The 25,568-nt window shown below is 38.6% G+C and overlaps 1 protein-coding gene across 1 annotated transcript; it reads left to right on the top strand.

Annotated features, from left to right (window-relative positions):
• Window positions 1-9,315: 9,315 nt before the first annotated feature.
• On the top strand, window positions 9,316-24,336 carry LOC126817364 (putative amine oxidase [copper-containing]). The gene is made up of 3 exons (XM_050544296.1): window positions 9,316-9,569; window positions 19,856-21,947; window positions 23,402-24,336. Exons 1-3 carry the CDS (start codon window positions 9,535-9,537, stop codon window positions 23,723-23,725), a joined length of 2,451 nt encoding a protein of 816 aa, XP_050400253.1. The 5' UTR covers window positions 9,316-9,534; the 3' UTR covers window positions 23,726-24,336.
• The last annotated feature ends 1,232 nt before the right edge of the window (window positions 24,337-25,568 follow it).

Genomic DNA, 25,568 nt, shown 5'->3' with positions numbered 1-25,568 from the left:
AGTTTTGAGTTCTGAGCTTGTTAAACTTAGACTGTAAGATATCACAATAACTTCTAATTTACTATCATAGATGTTGTAGTTGCTTGTATTGGATATATAAACATGGTTATAAACCAACAACGTGTTCCAGAGTCAATTGATCGGTAAAAATAATTTTATGTACAGCGTGAAAGTCCTGACTAGATAAGTGTCACCCTAGTGTCACAGGCCGTTTCCTAATTGACTGTGGTTTAACAGTCCTCTCTTTTTAGTGAATGGTTATCACACGCGCGTTGTATCACAAGGTTTGTCATTGAGTCAACTGGCGTCGTTTCGATTCCCCAGTTGTACATAACAGGGAGTAGGGTCGCCTGTCCAACCTCTTGGGATTTCTCCGGGTCCTCTGATTTCCTCCCACTGCTAAAGATCCATACGCGCAAGCGAATTATGGAAATAAAATTGAACCATGTCCATGTGCTAGTCCCGAAATGACCTAGTTTGTGTTGAGTGGACGTTACCCCCTCCCCTCTCTCTCTCTCTCTCTCTCTTTCTCTCTCTCTTTAGTGCCGTGACGAAGGATTTTGGCCCGGGATTTCTTTTCCACAAGAGTTCCACGAGATATTGGCCATAAATAAACATTTTTCTAGGAGGCCTAAATTTGAGACACATTGAACATTTTATAATCAGTGCACGAGTTGTGTATTCTTTGGTTTCGGGCGCCATTTGTAATGAACAAAGAAAACATATCCTACAAGACAACGCGAAAGTAATTAGTAAAGGCTGATTGACAAACGATAACAATTTTTTAAACAAGGATACAAATCATGTAGGATGCATTAAGCAGGTGTAAACGACTGTTGTTCGATTTGGACTGTTCACGTATTTCACCGAACATAATTAATTAATAATAACAATAATTCTTTTAAAAATTAAATATAAATAACTTTATATACACGCGTATTACATTAATACGTCATTTTAAGGTTCTAACAAATAGCGCTATAGACACTTTAGACTCCTGCAATCTATAAAGGACAGCTGTCTAGTTGTGCACGTTAATTCTCCACGATCAGTGGAAGTGCACGTTCAGTCACATGATCGAAGGAAGGGGACGTTAAGCCCCTACGATCGGTTACGGCGCACGTTAAGTCACATGATCGAAGGAAGGGGACGTTAAGTCATATGATCGAAAGAAAGGGACGTTACGTCATACAATCGAAGAAAGCGCAGGTTAAGACCCGCGATCCCTTGAAGCGGACATTATGCCCCACGATAGGTGGACGGGGACGTTATGCCCCACGATCGGTGGACTCGGACATTATGCCCCACTATAGGTGGACGGGGATGTTATGCCCCACGATCGGTGGAAGCGGATGTTATGGCCCACGATCGGTGGACGTGGACGTTATGCCCCACGATCGGTGGGCTAGATCTATTTGTTAAGGCCAACTCAATTTTCGTCAAGGTCGCTGAGATGTACAAAAGGTTAGGGCACGTGATTGTTGGCGAAATTGTAGGGTTAGGGTTAAGGTAAGCGTTAGGGCTAGGTCCAGGGTTAGGGTTAGGGTTGGGATTAGCGTAAGCCCTGTTTACATCTCGTGACCTTTAACCAAACTGGAAGTTGGCCTTATCAAATAGATCTAAACTGGAAGTTGGCCTTATCAATTTGATCAAACAGTGATGAAGCGAAATTCTGTCGACCTATCTTCCCACTAGGTAAATATAAATGATACATTTTACTTTTTCTATTTTCTCGCGTCTTTTTTTGGGACAGAATCTGTAGACAAAACAAGTCTACATTTCTGAGAAGTTGAAATTTCGCACATTTTTTTTTCATCGCCAGATATGTCGGTTTATTGTCGGATGACGTGACAATACAGGGTGGGCCCAACAAATTTTACCCATTCTGATTGTACACTCTGATTTTTTAAAATTTGAATACTTTAAAGGCTCAATACCACTCTTCTTGTAACTGAATAATATGTCCCAATCTTTATTCTGGTCAACAAATTGTACTATTTTAGAATATTTCAATTAATTGATGATACAAATTTCATCTTAACACACCTTATTTAAAAATTTTGAAAAATTCAACATAATGGTTTGAAACGTCTAACGTAAACCTTTTCAAATGAAACTTCGATTTAAAAATATTTTCGAACCCTCTGGGCAAGTAAAATATGATGTAATGGATAATTTACACAACAGGTAGGACACTTAAACATCTAGTACTTAGATAGAGATATTATTTATTTTCTGGAGCTTTCAAGCCAGCAAGAGTGTTATTGTTCCTTTAATGATTTTTTTCAGAGAAATCATGAAGTTTTTATTGAATACAAATAGTCTCCTAATTTTTTCACTATTTCTTAACACGGTTCAATAAATAATTAATGACCCGCTCACTTCCCTTTTCCAACTTCCTTTGCAATTAACGATTTATGGGATTGGTCGATAAAATAGCACATTCACCAATCGCGGATAACTTGAAAACGTGTACCCACCATAGATTAACCCAGGATTAAGTGGAGTAGAACGGAATGAGACCACTGGCGATACCGAGGATGCTTTTTAACCAGATTAAATCCAAGGTCCCGCATTGGTATTTTGATTTGATTTCTTTTTTTTTAAATTGAATATTAACGCATGTTAAAATGACAAATTTGATTTTGTTTTCGTAATTAAATGTTAAATAATTATGTTAAAATGAATATATTACATGTATTTAAATTTCGTTTTTTCAAAAAATGCAAATCACGCAGCGTTACTTTGAAGTTACATAATGTAAGATTTGATAAAGAGCTGATAGTGCTCGTTATCAAAGGTTAAAAATGTAACAGGAATATTCTGAAAATGTCAGTCAAATTACTTCATTCTAAGTCGAAAAAATACTCAATATTAAACATACATTATGCAAGAGCTAAATCTGTCTATTGCAGGTCTTTCTTTGGCCCTGAAATGTTATCTAAATTATTAATTAGACATTAATTAACCTATCCAGACCATAATCAACTCTTGATAGCATCACTAGCCTGCGATCTTTAGTGGATTATGAACCGATTTACTGCATAACTTGCCTTCACGATTTATCGATTAAATGGATAATCGAGACTATGCAGGTTATCGTACTGACTTTAGTAATGATGATCGAGGCTAGGCGGAAATTTCAATCGCTTAGTTCTCGGTTCATAGTGGATCAATTTGAATGAAATTTTCAGCATATTGCCTTTACATTATCTAGTTTTAACTATTATAGTGAGAACTGCCAACTCGTTATCGAATCCCCCATAATGTATCTTTAAACAAGATAATTAAAAATTGGCACAATAGATTAAAACAATAGAAGGATATCCGTACAATGAAATAAAACAATGAAATGATTTATGTAAGTTAATGCCGCCATCTTAGATTTATGGGTTATTGTCCAGTTTAACTACAGTTGACAAAGTTTGAAATATATATAATTTAGGGAATAAATATACTACGATAATAAATGGGTTTTACTAATATGTCTTTTAGTTGACTATTATTTATTGTTGTTATTTCTTAAAGGACCTTGGCTAAGTGGGCAAGACGCTGGCTCGCTAGCCTGGAGGTCGGGTGTTCGATCCCTGCAATGACCGAGAAAGTTCATTGGGATTTTCCGGCGTGGTTCCCCCTTTGTCAGTGATGCAGGACGGAAGGCCTGACAAGGACAACTGTCTAGTCGTTCGGATGGGACACATCGGCGTGCACGTAAAAGATCCATTGACAGTTGGAGTTCGATATAAGAGTAGGCCGTAGTGCCGCTGTCAGGGTAAAAATTCCCTCGAAGAATGAGGCTAGACATATTCCACACAGTGGCGGCGCCGGATGTCCCCCCACAATAATTTTAGAAAATAAAAAAAAGTAATTGTGATACGTTTCGGTAATCAATACCTTCTACGGTGAATAAATCCCAAATCCCCACTCAGTCATAAACTTGCATGTTGTAGAGCATTTCCGACTGTCTATTTTTCAAAATTTTCTTGGCGAGGTCCCCAATGGACTCGCTACTTTGGCGCTCACAAGGGGAATTCGTTAAGGTTCGCAAGTCCGTTCGTTTGACATTTTGTTCTCTAGTCGGATATAAAATAGTGATCAGGCGACGAACGGTATCTGGGCAGATCTATTTATCTCGACGATCGGTGCCTGACAGAATACTGTAAGACAGCATTTCCGGCAGTCTATTTTTCAAAATTTTCTGGGGGAGGACTCCCTTCTTTGACGCTCGTGAGGGGGCTTCGTCGTGATTCGCAAGTCCGTTCGTTTGACACTTTACCTCATCGATCAGTGCCTGAAATACTGCCAGGCTGCATTTCCGGCAACCTGTTTTTCAAAATTTTCTGGGGGAGGCCCCCTACCCCTAGTTGAAGCTCGTGCCTTTGCCTCCTTAACATTGGACTTTGCCCCAGCTTTGCCCCTCTAATCACCATTGCCATTCGATTGAGACTTCTGGCGTATTTCGCCGAACATAACTGATTTGAAATTAGAGTAAAAAGGGAACCGATTGAATGTATTATATCCGTTGCGACCCATTTGTGTCAATTTCTAGGCTCCAAATATTAGCGATTTAGCTCCTTTAAGCCATGATAAACATTTATTTTCCTAAAAATGCAAATCACGCAGCGTTACTTTAAATGCATAATATAATGTATTTGATATGTTGATCTCATATATGACCGACTACGTATATAAAGGACAGTAAAATGCTATAAAGGGTGATGTCTTGAAATACACGCCATATAACCAACGATAGATGTTGTTACGGTTTGATAACCATAGCTGGACACTGTCAAACAACCAGTAATAAAGTATATTTCTCTAAGATGGAAGGGTAAGATCTTTTTTTATTTCTTTAATAACCATATTTTGCTAAACTAGAAAATATAATGTCATTTATTAATTTGTTTTTATGATTCTTTAAATCACATATTTTGCTAAAATAGAAAATTTAATATTTTATGTCATTGAATTTGTTTTTTTTAAATCTTTAAAACACATATTTGGCTAAACTAGAAAATTTAATGATGTCTCTCTCGTTGAATTTTCTTTTTAAATTTTTTAAACACATATTTGGCTAAACTACAAAATTCAAAGAAGTCTGTTGAATTTGTTTTTCATCTTTTTTATGTTAAGATTTTTTTTATAATTCCCAGACGCTAAAGAAAACCTTCGTTTGCAATGCATGTAAGAAAAGCGGGCATATTCTACAAATGTTTGACGATTGATTTTAGTCTATGGTGTTTTCCAACTTTAGTAGAGCAAAACCTCGAATATTTCTCCAAATCTTTAATAAATAAACATACTGCAAGGGAAACATCGCCGGAAAATTTAGAGGAGAGAGAGAGAGAGAGAGAGAGAGATGTAACGACGACACAAACCAGGTAGTTTCGGGACTAACACATGTTTCAATTTTATTTGAATAATTCGCTTGCGCGTAGGCGTCTTTAGCATTGGGAGGAATCGGAGGACCCAGTCAAAACCCATCAGGTTGGACAGGCGACCCTACTCCTTGTCACGTACAACCGGGGAATCGAAACCACACCAGCTGCCTCAATGATAGACCTTATGATACAGCGCATACGCTATCTATCCCGCCATTTTCCAAAAAATGCTCCCAGTGAATATTGTTCGGGTTGAAAATAGTTGACGAGCTGTCAATCATATTTCGGAGGTAGACCAGTAAGTATCATCATGTAGTGCGTCGATTAATAGCAAATCTCTGTCTCCCTCTTTTCCGATTTTGCATGGCCATTTTTGTTGATTTTATGGTCTAGAGTGAAAAAAGATAATTAACCTTTTCAATCGGGTTTTGGTAAATATTCATAATTTTGAGGCGGAAGGATACCAGAGTTATCAGGTTGGTTACGGTTATATGTACGGCGAATAGTTACATGTTTTTAGTATGCTTCTTCAGATCACTGTAACACTATTAGTGTATAACAGAAGATCGGTTTCGTAAATATATGGTTTATTTACAACGGGAACAGAATATCAAACATCTACATAATTACAACAGCAATACAGGTCCTAAAACTATACAAGAACTAGTCTACGACAGGAACACATCTAACAATCTTGAATCAACCATTCCGCCCCTCTGCCAAGGCAGCGGCTGAACTCGGGTGAGTCATACACTCGTCCAACCCTTTCTTCTTCTCCCGACTCCTCTCTCCTAACTGTCAGTGAACTCCTCAATATATACCCTTGCACACATGTTCATACATGCAATTGTCTCTTTTATCTCGTCACGGCATGCCTAATGCACTGATTTGAATATATCATTTGGATTTACTGGTTTATTTCTGCGTTTCTGATTGACAAACACTTCTCTTAGTTTTATTATTCAGTAGACCGTATCTGCCTGTCTCTATAGATCAGTGAACTTCTCACAAAAGATCAACGACAAGAACTGATAGCTCAGAGTGCTTAGGTCAAACAACACTAATTTCAGCGTATCTATGTATCCGTGAAATCGGCGATAAAAGTTGACCGCTGTCCTATTACAAGTAGCTGCTTAGGCCAAACCAATACAGCATTTTTTAGTTGTTTGGCGTGGAGAGCCGCAGTGGCTCAGTGAGCAAGACGTGGGCTCGCTAACCCGGAGGACCCGTGTTCGATCCCGGTGTTGACTGAGAAAGGGAACGGGGTGCAGAACGGGGTCCTGGCAAGGAACAAGGTATAGTTATTCAGATGGTACGACAAACCTTGGCCCCGTGTAGGCCTATACACTGGCGTGCCCTTGACAGTTAGAATTCGATATAAGAGTAGTCCATAGTGCCGCTGTTCTGGCAAAATTTCTCTCATAGCCACACTGTATAGTATATGTAGTCTTCATTAGTCCAGTCGGAGCAGAACAGTAGGACGTTAAACCCCATTTCATTTCATTTAAAATTATGTCGAGGTTTTTTGATAGCTTCTCCCAATCTCTACAGCTGGTTGCGACGCTTATCGAAAAAAAACCCCAACTTCTAAGGAACCGACAATTTAAGTACATGAAACTTGGCATGTCTGTTCCTTGAGAAACTGCGCATCGATTGGCTGACTTCCATATGACGTCACAATTCCCTCATAGCACACTGCATGGCCAATCCGATTAAAACCCAGATCCTATTTCGTTTCGTTTTTATAGTTCAAAATTTCGTGTTACTTGTCTTTACTACACTAGGATCTAGAAGAGTTGTTATTTAACTCGTGTTCTGAATGGTGTCAGGGATAAGCCAATGAAACGGTCTGTTACGGCGAGCTTTAGGCGTGTGTTGCACGGAACTGTGGGTAATCCACTAGTAACATCAATGCTTATTGGTTAATCAAATGTCATAGGGTCAAAAGTCGTTTTTTTGACCCCTGACGTGACCTATCGCTATAACTTGTCAGATCTTCATGTAGTAGAAGCCATCGAAAGTATAAAAAAACGAAACGAAATATAGATCTGTATTCTAATCAGATTGACTGCATGTCATATGTCCATCTTCATTAGTCCAGTCGACACAGAACATTAGGACGTTAAACCCCATTTTATTTAATTTCATTTCATTTCATAAAATTGGTAAGTCTATAATATTATTTACTTCTAGACTTAGATCAGTTTATTGAATCACACTTTTGCGTAACTTACGTACCGTTTGCCATTTTTGTTTTCCGTTATTTCATTCACTGAAGCTAAAATTTCTAAAACCAAGTGTATCGATAAATAAATAACAACTTAAGTCTCATGAGCGGAGTTTTGTTTAAAATTTCACAACTGCGGAACTAAAAGCTTCTAAGAAGAACAGCGGGTTAGTGCGTGCGCATTTTATCATAAGGTCTGTCATTGAGTCAACTGGCGTAGTTTCGATTCCCCGTTTGTACGTGACAAGGAGCGGGGTCGCCTGTCCAACCTCGTGGGTTTTCTTCGGGTCCTCTGGTTTTCTCCCTCTGCTAAAGACCCCTACACTCAAGCGAATATTGAAATAAAAATTGAACCATATGTTAGTCCCGAAATGATCTGGTTTTGTGTCGAGTGGACGTTAACCCCCCCCCCCCCCCCCCGCCCCCCCCCCCCCCTATCTATCTCCTCTCTCTCTCTCCGGGCAAAATTTCCCTCATAGCACACTGTATGGCGTATGCCCGTCTCCATTAGCCAAGTATAGGAGCAGAATAGTAGGACGTTAAACCCCATTTCATTTCATTTCTCACTCTCTCTCTCTCTCTCTTTCTCTCTCTATCTCTCTCGATCTCTGTCCTATACGTTCCCGAAGGACGAAGATTGAATTTAGGGCGGCTTTAGTTCAATCAGTGTGTAACATAAATAAGCCTATCACATGTCGACCATGTGTGTTTATGTTAGATTAAACCTTTATTCTCGTCGACGATATTATATCCATTGTCCATCACGTTCGGGGGGGGGGGGGGGGTGGATGGCTTAGTGGTTAGCATGTGCGCGCTGTATCATTAAGTCTGTCATTGAGTCAACTGGCGTGGTTTCGAATCCCCGGTTGTACGTGACAAGGAGTAGGGTCGCCTGTCCAACCTCGTGGGTTTTCTCCGGGTCCTCCGGTTTCCTCCCACTGCTAAAGACCCCTATGCGCAAGCGAATTATTGAAATAAAATTAAAACCATATGTTAGTCCCGAAATGACCTAGTTTGTGTCGAGTGGACGTTAAACCCCATTTCTCTCTCTCTCTCTCTCTCTCCCTCTCTCTCCATCCCGTTCATGGCTACATTCAAACTGATACGCAGTAAAATTAATCCGTCAATGTTTGAATATCGTATACCAATCTTTATTACCCTAACTGGTGCAGAAAATCAGGTCGCTTTCAGGTGCTGCTGTGGCTATCTAAATGCCCTGACTAATCTAGGAGCCACAGTGGTTAAGTGGGTAAGACACTGGCTTGCTAGCCTGGAGGCCCTGTGTTCGATCCCTGCATTGACCGGGAAAGTTCATTCGGATTTTTAGGCGTGTTTTCTCCTTGTCAGTGGTGCAGGACGGAGGGCCTGACAAGGACAGCTGTCTGGTCGTTCAGATGGGACGAAAACCCGAGGTCCCGTGTATATATTGGCGTTCACGTAAAATATCCCTTGGCGGTTGTAATTCGATATAAGCGTAGGCCATAGTGCCGCTGCCGGGGTAAAATTTCCCTCATATCACACTGTATGGCGTATGCCCGTCTTCATTAGCCCAGTCAGGACAGAATAGTAAGACGTTAATCAACCCAATGTCATTTTATTTCATTTCATTTCCTAATGTTATTTACATCTCAGCGACCTTGACAAACATTGAGCTGGCCTTAACAAATAGATTTAGCCCTATATTATTACATAGCTCCTTGACTCGTCTAGTAACGTAATCTTTAATTTGTAATCTAAAGTACACCAGTCGGTTATCAGAAAACCAACAAACATGTGCTATCGCTGTACTCACATAAGGCGTGTGAAATTTAGGGCGAATTTGATGTAGAGCATTGAATAGTAACCTCTACCCTAAGAACCTCAAGGCGTTCTAGTGTAACAATCCGTTAGAAGACCAGGGAACGTCTTACACGGTAACCTATAGTCATGACACGAGAAGCAAACAAAGATACACAATATTCGTGAGTATTTTTATAGATCAAATATCTTTGTTAAATATGACAAGAGAAAAATATGCAAACAGTTTGAATGTCAACTAAATGGTGAACGAATTATAAAATATCCTTGAAATATTAGCTAGATCGTGGGATTGGATAAGCGGTGGCTTAATGGGTTAGGCACTAGCGCGCTGATCTATCCATGTTTTAATCCTCGCTTATACATATATTATACAAGAGGTAAATCTGGCTATGTAAACAGTTTGAATGTCAACCAAATAGTGAACGAATTATAAAACGTCCTTGAAATATTCGCTACAGAGTTAAAGGTACATTATGGTAGAGCTACATCTGTCTATTGCAGGTCTGTTTCATTTCATTTCATTTTGCGGATAAAACAAATTGTATATTTAATTTTTACCATCCACAGTAGCTTCTTATCTGACAGACAAATGTGGATGTAGTCCAATTTTGCGGATTAAATAAATTGTATATTTAATTTTTACCAACCCCATATTATTACCAACATCCCTTCAACCATTTGGGGAGGGGTTGGGGTGTGTGTGTGTGTGTGGGGGGGGGGGGTTAACGCGTGCGAGTGTGGTCTGTTATTGAGTCAATGGCGTGATTTTACATCCCCGCTTGTCACACTGATCCGCAGTGAATTTTCGCTAGGCCGCGACAATCACGGATAAGGATGATATCGATGCGACTTAATGAGTCCCAAATATTAACTTTTTTCTTCCGTCAAATTAAATTCTAAAACATTTTTTTCATTTATTAGAAAAATAAATAAAGACGTTTGAATTATTTGTAGGTAAAAATCATTTCCTATTTAGTGTAAATGGGTATTAAAATAAGTAAAATTCACCATTTAACCCGAATCAGTAACGTCTTATGTAAAAAATGCACGCGCTATTGAGCCAATGATTGACGCCGCGTGATGTGACGTCACGTGTCGAAACAGTCATCTGTTACAGAGATGTTAGAAGATCTCTGTGAAACAGATTGCCCTGCTTGTATGTGACAAGGAGCCAAGTCGCCTGGCCTGTTCGGGTCCTTCTGGTTTCCCCCCACTGCTAAAAGACCACTTATACGCGCTAGCGATTTATTGAGATAAAGATTGAACCATAACTAGAATTTTTCAGTGGAATGCAATTGTGCCACTTATTTTGTATTTACGATCGTGGCGCAGTTTTTATACGCCCATACATATAATTAAGTTGTCCTGTCCGTCGGTTCGTCGGTCAGTCCACATTTGCTTGTCCACTTTCAAAGTTACAATTCAAACTGAGAGGGGAGTTGATGGGAGAGGAGGGGTTGGTGGTCTAGTGGTTTAATGCGTGCGCGTATGATCATACGGTCTGTTATTAAGTCATGTGGCGTGGTTTCGATTCCCCGCTTGTACGTGATAAGGAGTAGGGTTGCCTGTCTAACCTCGTGGGCTTTCTCTGGGTCCCTTCACTGCTAAAGACCCCTAGGCGTAAGTGAATTATTGAAATAAAATTGAATCTTATATTAGTCCCGAAATGACCTAGTTGGCGCCAGGTGGACTTTCATCTCTCTCTCTGGATGTGATTTGGTTGTCCGCTCTCTGGAAGTAACAATGTTTGACCAATCTTTTTCAAACCTGAACATAATGTCTTTTATGAGTAGAGGGTAATTTGGATTTAATTTAAGCGCAATCACTTTTTTGCAGAGTTATGGCCGTTTAATTAGCTTTAATTACGGAAGTATGGCCGTTGTGAACCAGGGGGCCATGACCCCGGGGTCACATCAAGTTTGGTTATACATTGATTACACAATAATAGCATCATATATCTTCACTTATCTATCAACATTTAGGTTATCTTTATTCGTCTAAAACAACCGATAAAACAGGGGCGGCGCTGTGGTTAGTTGTAAAGAGAGAGAGAGAGAGAGAGAGAGAGAGAGAGAGAGATGGGGTTTAACGTCCACTAGACACAAACTACGTCATTTTGGGACTCACATATGGTTCAATTTTATTTCAAGAATTCGCTTCCGCGTAGGGGGTCTTTAGCGGTAGGAGGAAACCGGAGGACCCGTAAAAACCCCACGAGGTTGGACAGACGACCCTATTCCTTGTCACGCATAACTGGGGAATCGAAACCATGCCCGTTTATTCGTAGACAGACCGTATGATACAACGCGCACGCGCTAACCATTCTGCTATCCAAACCCCCTATTTGTAAATAAGTTTAAACATTGTCCCGGGGACAAACCACCCGATCGCCATTTTGGCTCGCTACGTTGACAGCTTCGCCCCACCCAATATGAATTCCGTGTAAAATACAACCATACTCAGCTTCATTAGCAATCGGGATAGGTTATAACACAAAATGAAATGAAATGAAACGAGGTTTAACGTCCTACTGTTCTGCTCCTGTACTGGGTTAATGAAGACGGGCATACGCCATACAGTGTGTTGTGAGGGAAATTTTGCCCGGGCAGCGCCACTATGACCTATTCTTATATCAAATTCCAACTGCCAAGGGATCTTTTACGTGCATGGCAATGCATACACGGGGCCTTGGTTTCTCGTCCCATCCGAAGGACCAGACAGTTGTCCTGCACCACTGACAGGGGGAAACCAAGTCGAATATGTCGATGAACTTTCATGACCAGTGCAGGGATCGAACACACGACCTCCAGGCTAGCGAGCCAGCGACTTACCATCTTAGCCACCATGGCTCCCAGGTTATAACAAATCTATTCTTTTTAAAATCGTAAAGGCATATGAATGCAGGTAATTTTTTCAGGCGAAATTGTCACTTTTTATATGCCCACATTGAAATTGCCAAGGAATACCCCTGCTATGTGTGGTAACCTGATATCTCGGAAACCGCTAACCGGAAGTGGTCGAAATTTTGGCTACTCTGAGATATTACTAATGTTATCATATTCTGTAAGTTTCATGGATATCGATTGATAATTGTGGTCTGTAGCCGTGCCACATGAAATGTGTGGTAACCTGATATCTGATATCTCCCAAAACCGCTAACCGGAAGTGCTCGAAATTTTACCTACTCTGAGATATTATTAATGTTATCGTTATCTGTAAGTTTCATTGAAATTGGTTGATAATTGCGGTACGGAGACTTGCCACATGTGGCAAATAGTCTCCGGATTGTCTTACCACATGTGGCAAATAGCCCCAGCCATAAAAAAAATCGACCAAAAGAGGTCATGTTTGTGTCACGTGACTTACCTCTCTCGGTACCTAGCAACGGGTGCGAAGTCGGAGGAGAATTCATTGTATACACAAGACGATGCTTTAATCGCTGACTATTTATTTTAAATATCGGATCTTAATTAAATTCTCGGATTATCCACCGCCCGCGTCTTTTTCCGTGATTTTTATCTCAGACATTGTTGTACGTCTAACTCTTCATAAAGTTTATCAACAAGTACATCAAGCGCTCATTCTCCGCGTGCAACCTTTGACGTCACGCGTGCAGATATTCCTAATCGTCGGGCTGTCGATTAGGGGAACCCTTACATATTTGTCCTGTATACGCTCCATCAGTGTTTTTCAGGGAATCCGGTATTTTTCTAGTAAGATTGGACATTTCTACTTTTCATATATACCAAAATTGCCATACTTTTATTGGAAATAACCACCCGATAATCTTTTTCTGGGAACGTATCTTTAAATTTCAATAAGCAAACAATGATTACGCACATATTCGACATTTAATTTTACATTATCCAGGGATAAATATATCTTTATAATCCCCATAAAGTCTTTTATATTCTACAAACTAGGCCAGTCCAATATTGTACGCCTTATGCATCCATATTATCATATTCACGACCATTCAAATCGTGTCGAACCGCCCATTGTTTATTATATAATACAGTGAAAGTTCTCCATAGAAATGTGTCGTATTATATTATGTTCAATCGCTAATTTTAACTAAATGCCCTTCAAAGATCATATTATAATAGTAGCCCAGAATAGCATAGCTTATACAAACGAGATTATTTTAGGCTGAATATACCAATATGAAATTCACTAATATCAATGGGTGCTCCAGATAAAGTTTTCTTTACGAAAATTAAAGGTAAACATCAGGGCCGTAGCCAGCTTGCTGGCTGCGGAGGGGCAGGGTTTTTTTGTTTTTCTTTTGGGGGGGGGGGGCACAGTCTACATTAGGTATTTTAGAGCTATGGTCGGCAACTATTTTTTTTTCGGGGGGCAAAACATTTTTTCAGGGGGGCATTGGGTTGGCTACGGGCCTGGTGAACATATATGATGGCTACTTAAATAATAACAACGATGGTTCAATACGTAAGGCGCTGACTCGCTAACCAAGTGGTCCAAGGTTCGATCCCGGTGTTGCCATTTGTCAGTGGTGCTGGACGGAGAGAATGGTTAAAGATAAGCAAAGAACAGGACGATAAACCTTGTACGTAAAATGAACCTTGACAGTTAGAATAGACCGCACTGTTCCGTACATTTTGCTACCTCCAGGCTAGTGAGCCAGCGTCTTACCCACTTAGCCACCGTGATCCCCAGCTATTAATACCGTGAGGTTTGAGTTGCATTTAAAGATACATTCCCACGTACAAACTGTGTGATTTGATGATATATTTGGACTAAAAACATATTCGAAGTAACCAATCTATCAAAAATTTGCTTCAATTCCCTCTCAAAACTTTGTATTCGCCGGGGGTACCTATAGCTATAAGTAAGCTGTTGTTAGACGCAATGTGCAATGTCTGTCAACTTAGTTTCATTCTGGAAGGGTTCATTTTTCAGAATGTATTTATAATTACTTACTGTACATTTACCATAAATATTGAGGCCTATTTAATTGCAGAATCTTTTGTACGTTGACACACCTCAATGTTCCCAAAACCGCCTAACCCTTTGTTCAACAAATAACAACCGCTCCCTCACTTAAACTGGCAAACAATAAGCTGGCAGATAACAGTCCAGTTAGTGATACCCTGACAATTTTGCCCAGTGCTTGCCCCATGGGCGCTTTTCGGGTAATCCAGTATTTTTCTAGATTGGATATACTTTTAATGGAAATAACCACCTGATAAATACTTTTCTTGGAAAGTATCTTTAAACTCACAATTTGTTTAGTTTCGAGGTCAAAAATGAACACCTGTTTTCCAATAACAAGTTTATCGCATTTGAGACTTCTTTTAGTCGGATTACTAGTGCGACACACAGCTGAATCACAGATTAATTACGGTAATTGAATTACTCTAATTACGGATATTACTCGGCAGTCAAGTTGACTGGAAGTTCGATATTTGGTGTCTGAGGTTTGAAATCTTCGGTAACATCAAACTCACTTGACCTTGTTTTTAACTGTCCTCTGATACTTCGCAATATTGTATCCCTATCTTTAATTCGGGGGAGGGGTAGGGGAAAGGTGGATGGCCGAATGGTTAGCACGTGCGCGCTGTATCATAAGGTCTGTCATTGAGGCAACTGGCGTGGTTTCGAATCCCCGGTTGTACGTGGCAAGGAGTAGGGTCACCTGTCCAACCTCGTGGGTTTTTTCGAGGTACTCCGGTTTCCTCTCACTGCAACCGAATTATTGAAATAAAACTGAACTATGTGTTAGTCCCGAAATGACCTAGTTTGTGTCGAGTGGACGTTAAACCCCATTCTCTCTCTATATATTTAGTTCTATTCAAACCTATCAAAATTGGTTCGCAGATTTCGACCTTTTCTTACCCAGTCTAAAACATCTTTATCACTTTATTAGTTTTTCGCAGTTACCAAAACCATCGTTGGCACTTTCCTTCACACCATATAATAATTAATTCTTCTGCTTTGCTATATTTTCACAAGCTTCTGCTTTTGGTTAAAAGCCATTTCGGTCATATTTTAGGCTTTCTATAACATGTTGTATTTTAGTCACTTTCTCTTTCATGATTAAAGCGAGAATTTCATATTTTCTAAGAAAGTCAAAACATAATTATTTCTGTCTTTTGCTCAATAGGTTATCAACTCACTATTATACGACCATGGGCATTATTTCCCACCCTTAAAAATCATTGACACAGGAAATAATAACACAATTACCTCCCTTGTTTTCATATTGCTTCCATACATTAGCTACCTTCAAACGTTGGAATTTGAAGTTGAAACTGATATTTTTGCCAATTTCTCAGCTGGCAATAGTGAATTATAGGAAATAGGATTAGTCTTTAACAAGGTAGGGCGGTTTATGGATACCATCTATTTTAAGGCTTTATTTTAATAAATTTTAAAAATATAACGTAAAAATATAAAATTGTAGCTTTAAATCCTTCACCTGTTCCTTAAATCTTGTGATATCACAATATACAGTTGATATTTACATTGTCAATAACATGTGGGAGTTTTATCACGTGTTTTTGCTGGGGGATTTAGTCCTAGTTTGCATGGTGCAAACATTCTGCCAATGTAGATGTGGTTGGCCTTCGTGGATCTTTTTATTAAATATAAATTGGGTCATTTTTGACAAACAGAAAGTGTTTTACGAATGGGACAAATATTAATCTCAGATTGTTCATATCTCGTTTATTTCTCAACGGATCTTCGTCGGATTTTCATTTTTGTGTTCTATAGACGAATCCTATATGGGCTCTGACTGACGTTTTTTTTTTTTAAGAATTCGGAAGTTCGCTCGATTAGTTTTAGTATCAAATACATGTATTTGCGAAAGTTTTCTTCAGCATTTCTTTCGATATTCAAGATGGTGTATCTCCGTTAGTCTTTGGGGTATCAAGTTGACACTTAGCAGGAATACGGAACACATTAATGCCTTCCAATTGGCATATTTATAACTTTTGTGGCGGCTTTTAAAAATCACCCAGGCCTTCCGATTTATCCCGAACATGAATAGTTCTCTCCATTTTAAAAATAGACTAAAAATGACATATAGTGGTGTTAGCCCCAGATATTATCTTTCATTTTTAGAAACCTTGTTCCATAACATTTTCAACCGTTTGCCCGCCATATTGGATTTTACAAAAAAAACCCCAAACCTTCAAATCGATATTCATCCGCCATTTTTTTTTGGAACCTACTCCAAATGGCAACAATTCTTAGAAGCCGATTTTTGAATTTCGATTTTGTTTACTTCCGGTTTATCTTTGAATTTTTTCGACTTTTGAACTACTATCTGGTAACCTAACCGTTTGATGATCCTTGGCCTTTGTGATGACCCTGACGTATACTAACAACTAATATCGAACATTTTGGTCTTAAAGTATAACTTTAATATATATAACGGTAATATATATTAAATACTCTTCCAAATCCTAATATAGTACAGACAAGTAAAACGAAATTTTGAACTATAAAAAAAGAAAACGAAATAGGATCTGTGTTTTAATCAGACTGGTTGACAGTACACAAGTATATAGACCCAACCAGAATGTATAATTTGACACCAAATGTCTCTCTGACTAACATCTAATGAATTCATTTCCAGTACAGTATTTGTATTACCCCATAGGGTCATCATGTACAGTATTTGTATTACCCCATAGGGTCATCATGTACAGTATTTTGTTGAAATCAGCATTGATTTTGTTTTCGAAGGATTGATTACCATCCCATTGTTTTCACACCATTCAGCAACCAAATAGAGATCATTTTGGAGATTTTTGGCGATGGATAAAATATCTTTGTGTGAACAATGCAGGAATAGATGATCTCCCACTCAATATTGAATCAAGTCAGATAGATTTGTTTGCTGATGACAGTACCCTGCATTGTTCACACAAAGATATTTTATCCATCGCCAAAAATCTCCAAAATGATCTCTATTTGGTTGCTGAATGGTGTGCAAACAATGGGATGGTAATCAATCCTTCGAAAACAAAATCAATGCTGATTTCAACAAAACACAAAAGAAATCAGAAAAACCTAACTTTATCACTCCATGGTGAGAAAATTGAGACGGTTACTACCGCAAAATTACTTGGAATTCAAATTGACCAAGACCTTAATTGGGAAGCACAGATAGCAGATATGTCTAAAAAACTTGCATCAAAAATATTTCTCCTAAATAAGATAAAAGATCATTTACCTTACGAGACAAGAATTTTGTTTTATAACAGTTACATACTACCAATATTTGATTATTGCTCTATTATTTGGGGAAATGCTACCAAAAGTAGATTAGACATTCTTTTAAAATTACAAAAGAGGGCAGCAAGAGCTATTCTTGATGCACCGATTGAAACTCTGTCCACCTCTTTATTTACTAAACTCGGTTGGCTTACCCTTACACAGAGGATCCTTTACAATAAAATTGTCTTATCATTCAAATTTATTACATTTAATACTCCACTTTATCTAAATTTCCATTTTATTGAAAAATCTCTTGTTTCCAAAACGGATATCTTGCTCCGTTCACAGACCAGTAAATCTCTTTTTCTTCAAAAATGCAAAACGGAATCCATGAAACGTACTTTTCATTATTCTGCATGTCTTTTATGGAACAATCTGCCTTTTGATATAAAGATGTGTAAAAATGTTGAAAATTTTAAGATTAAACTGAAAACTCATCTATTTTGCACACTGTAGGAACCATAATATTCAACTGATGACATACTTATTATTTTTAACTTGCAACTGCATTCTATTTTATTTTGTGTGTAATTATAGTGTTCTTCCTATATTCTACTTGTATAATGTATATGTTTTGTAGTTTGGGAGTGACTTATCAAACTTCCCACTTTAAAATGCTATTGCATTTCTAATGATTTTAAATTTATCCTGATATTACATGCAAGCGAGTTATGTAAATAAAAAATTAAACCATGTTAGTCCCGAAATGACCTAGTTTGTGTCGAGTGGACGTTAAACCCCATTTCTCTCTCTCTCTCTCGCACCTCATACCTCAGATATAACTTAGGATTTGGCAATAACGAAGCTCATTTCATTTCATTATCACGTTGACAACACAACTAACCAATAACTATTTTAAAAAATCACAGTTTAATAATAAAATATTCTAAAACTAAAAGTTAACAAAGATAGAATTAAAAGCAATAACAATCAAAATCAACAAATAAATAAATAATATCAGTATTTGATATTATTCATACTAATAAACTATAATATTTACCAAATATTCTTATGGTTCATAACATTATTATTAGTCTTACAGTATAAATCGTTGTACATAACATTGTTATTCTTCAAGACATTATCAGTTTTCCTATATACACTAGTTGCTGTTCAGAATCCCGTTCTTTTCCATTCATGTCTATTTTATTTTCACCAAGGTCTCCAAACACTACTATCATTGTTTATAATATTATTATTACTAATAAAACGTCATTGTTCATAATATTATTATTACTAATAAAACTGTTATTGTTAGAGTCTATTGTTGTATTCACCAAGGTCTCCAAACACTACTGTTATTGTTCATATTATTATTATTACTAATAAAACTGTTATTGTTATTATTAAAGTCTACTGTTGTTTCAGTTTTAATATTCTTGTAGTTTAGGAGGGACCTATGGAAGATTAGTTTTTTTTTTTGCAAACTAAATACGTTGCCTCATTAAATAAAGTTTTTATTATTATTATTATTATTATTTGTATTACCCCATAGGGTCATCATGTGCAGTATATGTATTACCCCATAGGGTCATCATGCACAGTATTTGTATTACCCCACAGGATCAGCATGTACAGTATTTGTATTACCCCATAGGGTCATCATGTACAGTATTTGTATTACCCCATATGGTCATCATGTACAGTGTTTGTATTACCCTGTACGATCATCATATACAGTATTTGTATTACCCTATAGGGTCATCATGTACAGTATTTGTATTACCCCATAGGGTCATCATGTGCAGTATATGTATTACCCCATAGGGTCATCATGTACAGTATTTGTATAACCCCATAGGGTCATCATGTACAGTATTTGTATTACCCAACAGGGTCATCATGTACAGTATATGTATTACCCCATAGGGTCATCATGTACAGTGTTTGTATTACCCTGTACGATCATCATATACAGTATTTGTATTACCCTATAGGGTCATCATGTACAGTATATGTATTACCCCATAGGGTCAGCATGTACAGTATTTGTATTACCCCATAGGGTCATCATGTACAGTATTTGTATTACCCCATATGGTCATCATGTACAGTGTTTGTATTACCCTGTACGATCATCATATACAGTATTTGTATTACCCTATAGGGTCATCACGTACAGTATTTGTATTACGCCTTTGGATCAGCGTGTATAATATTTGAATAACAATTAACACAATTATATTTGGTATGATTTCAGGTCGATAGCGAAGAAAGGAGGGGGTGCTGGCAGAAAATGGATGTTTGTGAGTTTATTGCTTGGTGCTATAGCACTGGGTCTTTTGATCGCCCTGGTCGTAGTTATCACAAAACTAGGTAAACTTCCAGCAGCACCAGAGAGTCCTCCAAATTCGTCAGCGGAAGGCCAAGTTGACGCATCCGAATCGCCAAATCCCGGCGTATTCCATGATTTAACAAGAAGTGAATTATTATCTTTACAAGAATACCTTTATTCAGACAAAGCCTCGGATTTAAATCTGGTGAGACCGGATAAAGCTGCCTTGAATGTCAGCTACGTATTTATTACCGATCTTTTGCCACCTAACAAAACTGACGTTCTAGGTCATTTAGATGACAACGGACCAACTCCAGTACGACGAGCCAGAGTTGTTGTATTCAGGGGCGACAAGACACCGCCAGTAGTTGAAGAATATATTGTGCAACCTATACCAAACCCAACCAGACACGACTTATTCAACCTTCGAACCAGGCGTAACCCCATTCCATTTGCCTACCGACCAATTGGCCGGGTTGAATTAGCAGAACTCTACGAATCTCTATGGACTGGTTTACAAGAAGATATTGGCGATATCCTAAAGGAAAGTTATGATGCAGGGATCGGTGAATGTGGTGATAAATGTTTGACATATTACCCTCACCCAATGTCGTCTGCAATCGTTGGAGCTGATACTAGGAAGATGTGGTTTGAAATCAATTATTACGTCCCTTACTACGGTCTACACCCAACTGGCTTTTTGTTCTTAGGACAAATAGATGGCTCGGACAAATCTAAATTTTCAATTGAAAAGGTTATATATGGTGGAGAATCTTTTAATTCAGTACAAGAATTCAAGACAGCTTACACGACTGGTGCGGTTACAAAAATCAAATTGGAGTTTCCGAAAGTAGTTAAAAATTTATTTTCAACGCTTGATTATAGAGGCGATGCCAAGCCGTCTAAAAGGGCACCCCAACTGGTTGAGCCGGATGGAAAACGTTACACTCTGAACCACAGACAAGTAAAATATATGGACTGGCAATTTGACTTCAGAATGTCTGCGTTAACAGGACCCCAGCTTTACAATATCATGTATGGGAAAGATAGGATAGCATACGAAGTGGGATTACAGGAAATAGCTGTCTTTTATTCTGGCGCTAACCCGGCAGCTCGATTAACGGATTTCGTAGACAGTGGCGTTCTTTTAGGAACTCATGCCAAGAGTTTGGTACCAGGTGGAGACTGTCCAGAAACTGCTACATTCATCCCAGCAACCTTTTTAAGTGAGCTAACAGAAGAACCCCAAACTGTCCAGAGATCCTTCTGTTTGTTTGAACAAAACACGGGGGTGCCATTAAGGCGCCATCTGTCTTATGCTGTGTCTGAAGGAGCTTTCTATGGCGGGGTAATGGACAATGTGCTGATATTGAGGACAATCCTGACAGTGGTAAATTATGACTACATATTTGATTTTATCTTCCATCAGAATGGTGCCATGGAAGTGAGAGCAGTGTCCACTGGTTACATTTATACCACTTTCTACAATCAAGCTGAGGATAAATATGGTTTTCGTTTAAACGAAAACATTCTGGCCAATCTGCATCATCACATGTTCCATTTTAAAGTGGATTTGGATGTACTGGGAACTTCCAATAGATACGAGACCCTGGATATAGAGACTGAAGATCTGGATATTTCTGGGGAGACTGGTACTCCTGGAGATAAATATAACCAAATATTCTACACCAAAAATCTAAAAAATACAGAAACAGAAGCTGCTTACAAATTCAATTTCGATACACCTAAATATCACATCATTCATAATAACGCAGAGAAAACAAGTTTTGGGGTTCCGAAAGCCTATCGAATTCAAATGAACGGAATGTCAAAGCAAACCCTAAAAAAAGACAGTGGAAACGAAGCAACAGTATCCTGGTCACGGTACCAAATGGCAGTTACAAAATATAAACACGACGAGTTTGGCAGCAGTTCACCATATAAAATGTTTGATGGCAGATCACCTGTTGTAAACTTTCAAGAGTATATCGATGATAATGATAATATTGTGGACGAGGTGAGTTGAAGGTTAAAGGGAGAGGGAGAGAGAGAGAGAGAGAGAGAGGGGGGTAGGTTATGGAAATATTGGACAATTATCAAGACCGTTACGTGTCAGCCAGAAATAATATTTCGGGTTTCGGGTTATGGACACACTTCTGATATCAACTTCCTAAGGGTCCTACCAAATAATTTCCAAACTCATCGAAAAAAGGTCACTATGTTTCACGATTTTTGGGAAATAGGTCTTCATTATTATTTTTTTTCTACAAAATATAAACAAAATATTTTTTTTTTGTCACCAAAGCATTTGCCTCTGTTGCCCTCGTCATGATCCGTCACTGCTTTTCCCCGGAAAATTTTGAACATTGGACGGCCGCAAACGCGTTTTCCAGCCCAGAAAATCATTCTGTAGCGAACTCTGAACAATGAACATAATGACGAGGCAGGGACCCCAGGACAGTGGGTAAGTGGGCAAGACAGTACAACATATATGGCAGATAGATGTCAGAACAGTAGGTATTTTAGAACTATGGTCGGCAATGTTTTTTTCGGGGGAAGGGGGAAATCATTTTTTCGGGGGCGGGGGGTGGGGGGTGGGCTCTGCCCGCTTGCCCCCGGCTTACTACGGGGCTGTGTAGAGTGTTTAATGTATATGTGCGCCATCTTGAATTAAGAATATATAATGTGTTTATGTCCGCCGTCTGTGACTGTACGGTATTAAATTAAGACTATATAATTTGTAAATGATACACCTTGAATGGAGAGAGAGAGAGAGTGAGAGAGAGAGTGAGAGAGAGTGTGTGTGTGTGTGCCATCTTGAATTAAGAGTATCTAATGTCTATATGTGCATCATCGGGTATTTAATGTTTGTGTGCGTACCATCTTGAATGTAGAGTGCATATGTACGCCATCTTGAATGTAGAGTGTATAATGCGTATATGTACGCCATCTTGAATGTAGAGTATATAATGTGTATATGTGCGTCATCTTGAATGTAGAGTATATAATGTGTATATGTACGCCATCTTGAATGTAGAGTATATAATGTGTATATGTGCGCCATCTTGAATGTGAAGTATCTAATGGGTATATGTACGCCATCTTGAGTATTTTTGTGTATAAGTACGCCATCTTGAATGTAGATTATAATGTGTATATGTACGCCATCTTGAAGGTAGATTATAATGTGTATATGTACGCCATCTTGAATGTAGATTATAATGTGTATATGTACACCATCTTGAATGTGGAGTATCTAATGTGTATATGTACGCTGACTTGACTGTGGAGTGCCTTTGTGTGTTGATAATCTCACATTACTGTTTTGCTATCTTATTTACCCCTAGCAGATTCTCCAGAACGTATTTGAGAGTTATTGCCCTTGGGTGGTGTGAATGACATTAATCCTATTATATCGCCGCCATCTTGAATGTAGATAATTTAATATGTATATATTGTGCTTGTTTTCAGGATTTGGTACTATGGTTAGCTATGGGAGTTCATCATATTCCACATACAGAAGATCTTCCTATAACACCTACACCCGGTGCTCATCTAAGTTTTGCTTTATTGCCTTATAATTACTTTAAGGAAGATCCTTCCATGACATCGCCTGATTCAATAACTATAGCCCATAAAGATCCCACTAATCCTCAAAATGGCGTCTTATTTAGGAGATACCATAATGCAACAGGAAGACCAACAAATGTAAATTTGCCTTCAGATAATTTATCTGACTATGAAGATAATCCAGATCTTGTTTTACAAAGTAGAAAAAAATTCGGTCTTTTGTAGAATATTTTTTATACATTAAACTGTGTTGATATATTGTTGTCAACCCTGTCCGTCCCGCGGTCTGGTTGAGGTTAATATTATGATTGACTTGAGGAATTCATCTATTGATTTGTAACGACTTCAGACAATTACTCTCAGTGTTAATACATTTAATCACATACCTCTAGCAGTCGCTCTAGAGTCCTACTTCATGTTGATATACCTTAAATCACTGTCCAAAGTTTTAGAGAAGACCCCAGATTAAACGAAAGGCTGTCATTGTTGCTGTACGGGAAGAATAGACGCACTCCCTCAAGTATCAGAAGCCAATCCAGTAATGGCCAGAGAGGGATTTCTCGGGCCATTGCTTCAGGAATATGTCTTTTTATCGGCCAAATAATAAAATGCAACAGCCTGTTTGATCAGCTGGTGTGACCTAGATACTGTGGGTGTATGTCTCGTTGCTTAGCAACCTGTTGTTTTTAAAGCTTCTTCCCCTGTCGTAAAACTTAGATTAGATTAGTTCCAACTTCAAATACCGCGGAGTAATCATGTTGCACCTCAGAATTTTGGAAAAAAATAATGGAGAATTTATTGTTCTTATGTTTTGTAATTAAACTAATTAAAATTTATGTTGTGTACGTTGTTTCTAAATTCGTATAGCCAAATCAGTTATTGCATATTTTTTGGAATTGGGGAGGAGGGTGGGGAACAGTTTGACAGTTTAAAACGGGGTACCGCTTTGCTATTTCTAATTCATATGGACTTGTTCATTATGGAATTTCTTATGGGGTCGGGGAGGAGGGGATGGTGTTTTAGCAACTGGCCAACAAAAAGTGGACATATTGTCATAATAAAAAGCAATGTATTAGCTTGAAGATAAATAACTGGCGGGGATTTGATTCCCCGGTTGTACGTGACAAGGAGTAGGGTCACCTGTCCAACCCCGTGGTTTTTCTCCGGGTCCTCCGGTTTCCTCCCACTGCTAAAGACCACTACGCGCAAGCGAATTATAGAAATAAAATTGAACCACGTTTTGGTCCCGAAATGACCTAGTTTGTGTCGAGTGGACGTTAAACCCCATCTCTCTCTCTCTCTCTCTCTCTTTCTCCCTCTGTCTCTCCCTCTCTCTCCAATCCCAAGCGAATAATTGAACGAAGGACATGGCGAGTAAAGCCGTCTAGCTTGTCCTATGAAATGGTACGAACAGCCGAGGTCAGGTGTACATATTGTCGTGAACGTAAAATAACCTTTGGCAGTTGGTATGTGAAGATGAGTAGCCAGAAACGTCCGTCTCTCGCTTATACGGACGGGCAGACATTATCCCTCTGGCACATGTGGCACCAATCTATTACGAAAGTCTTCTAATATCTCTGTAAAAGATGTCTACCTTCAACACGTGACGTCTCATCACACGGCATCAATCATTGGCTCAATGGTGCGTGCATTGTTTACATAAGACGTTACTAGTTCGGGCGGAATGGAGTTTTTTACTCATTTTAATACCCATTTACACTAAATAGGACATAATTTTTACCTACAAATACGTCAAACGTCTTTATTTTTTTTTCTAATACATAAAAAAATATGTTTTAGAATTTAATTTATCGGAGGAAAAAAGTTAATATTTGTGGCTCATTAAGTCGCATCGATGTCATGCTTATCAGTGATTGTCGCGACCTTATATAGCGAATAATCACTGCTGATCAGTGTGATGTAGCACAGACGTGTTGTCATAGTGGAGCATTGTGCATGCTTGATAGTTCGTATGATTAGGCTCCATTATGCCGACCCGTCTGTCCCACTTCCTCAACTGCAAAACAAATGGGAAGAGAGGAAATGTCTTTTAGCGCGATACAAATGT

The sequence above is a fragment of the Patella vulgata genome, chromosome 4, assembly GCF_932274485.2.
Source record: "Patella vulgata chromosome 4, xgPatVulg1.2, whole genome shotgun sequence".
NCBI lineage: Eukaryota > Metazoa > Mollusca > Gastropoda > Patellidae > Patella > Patella vulgata.
The sequence above is the reverse complement of the archived record's forward strand: the minus strand, read 5'-3'. Positions and strand labels throughout refer to the sequence as shown.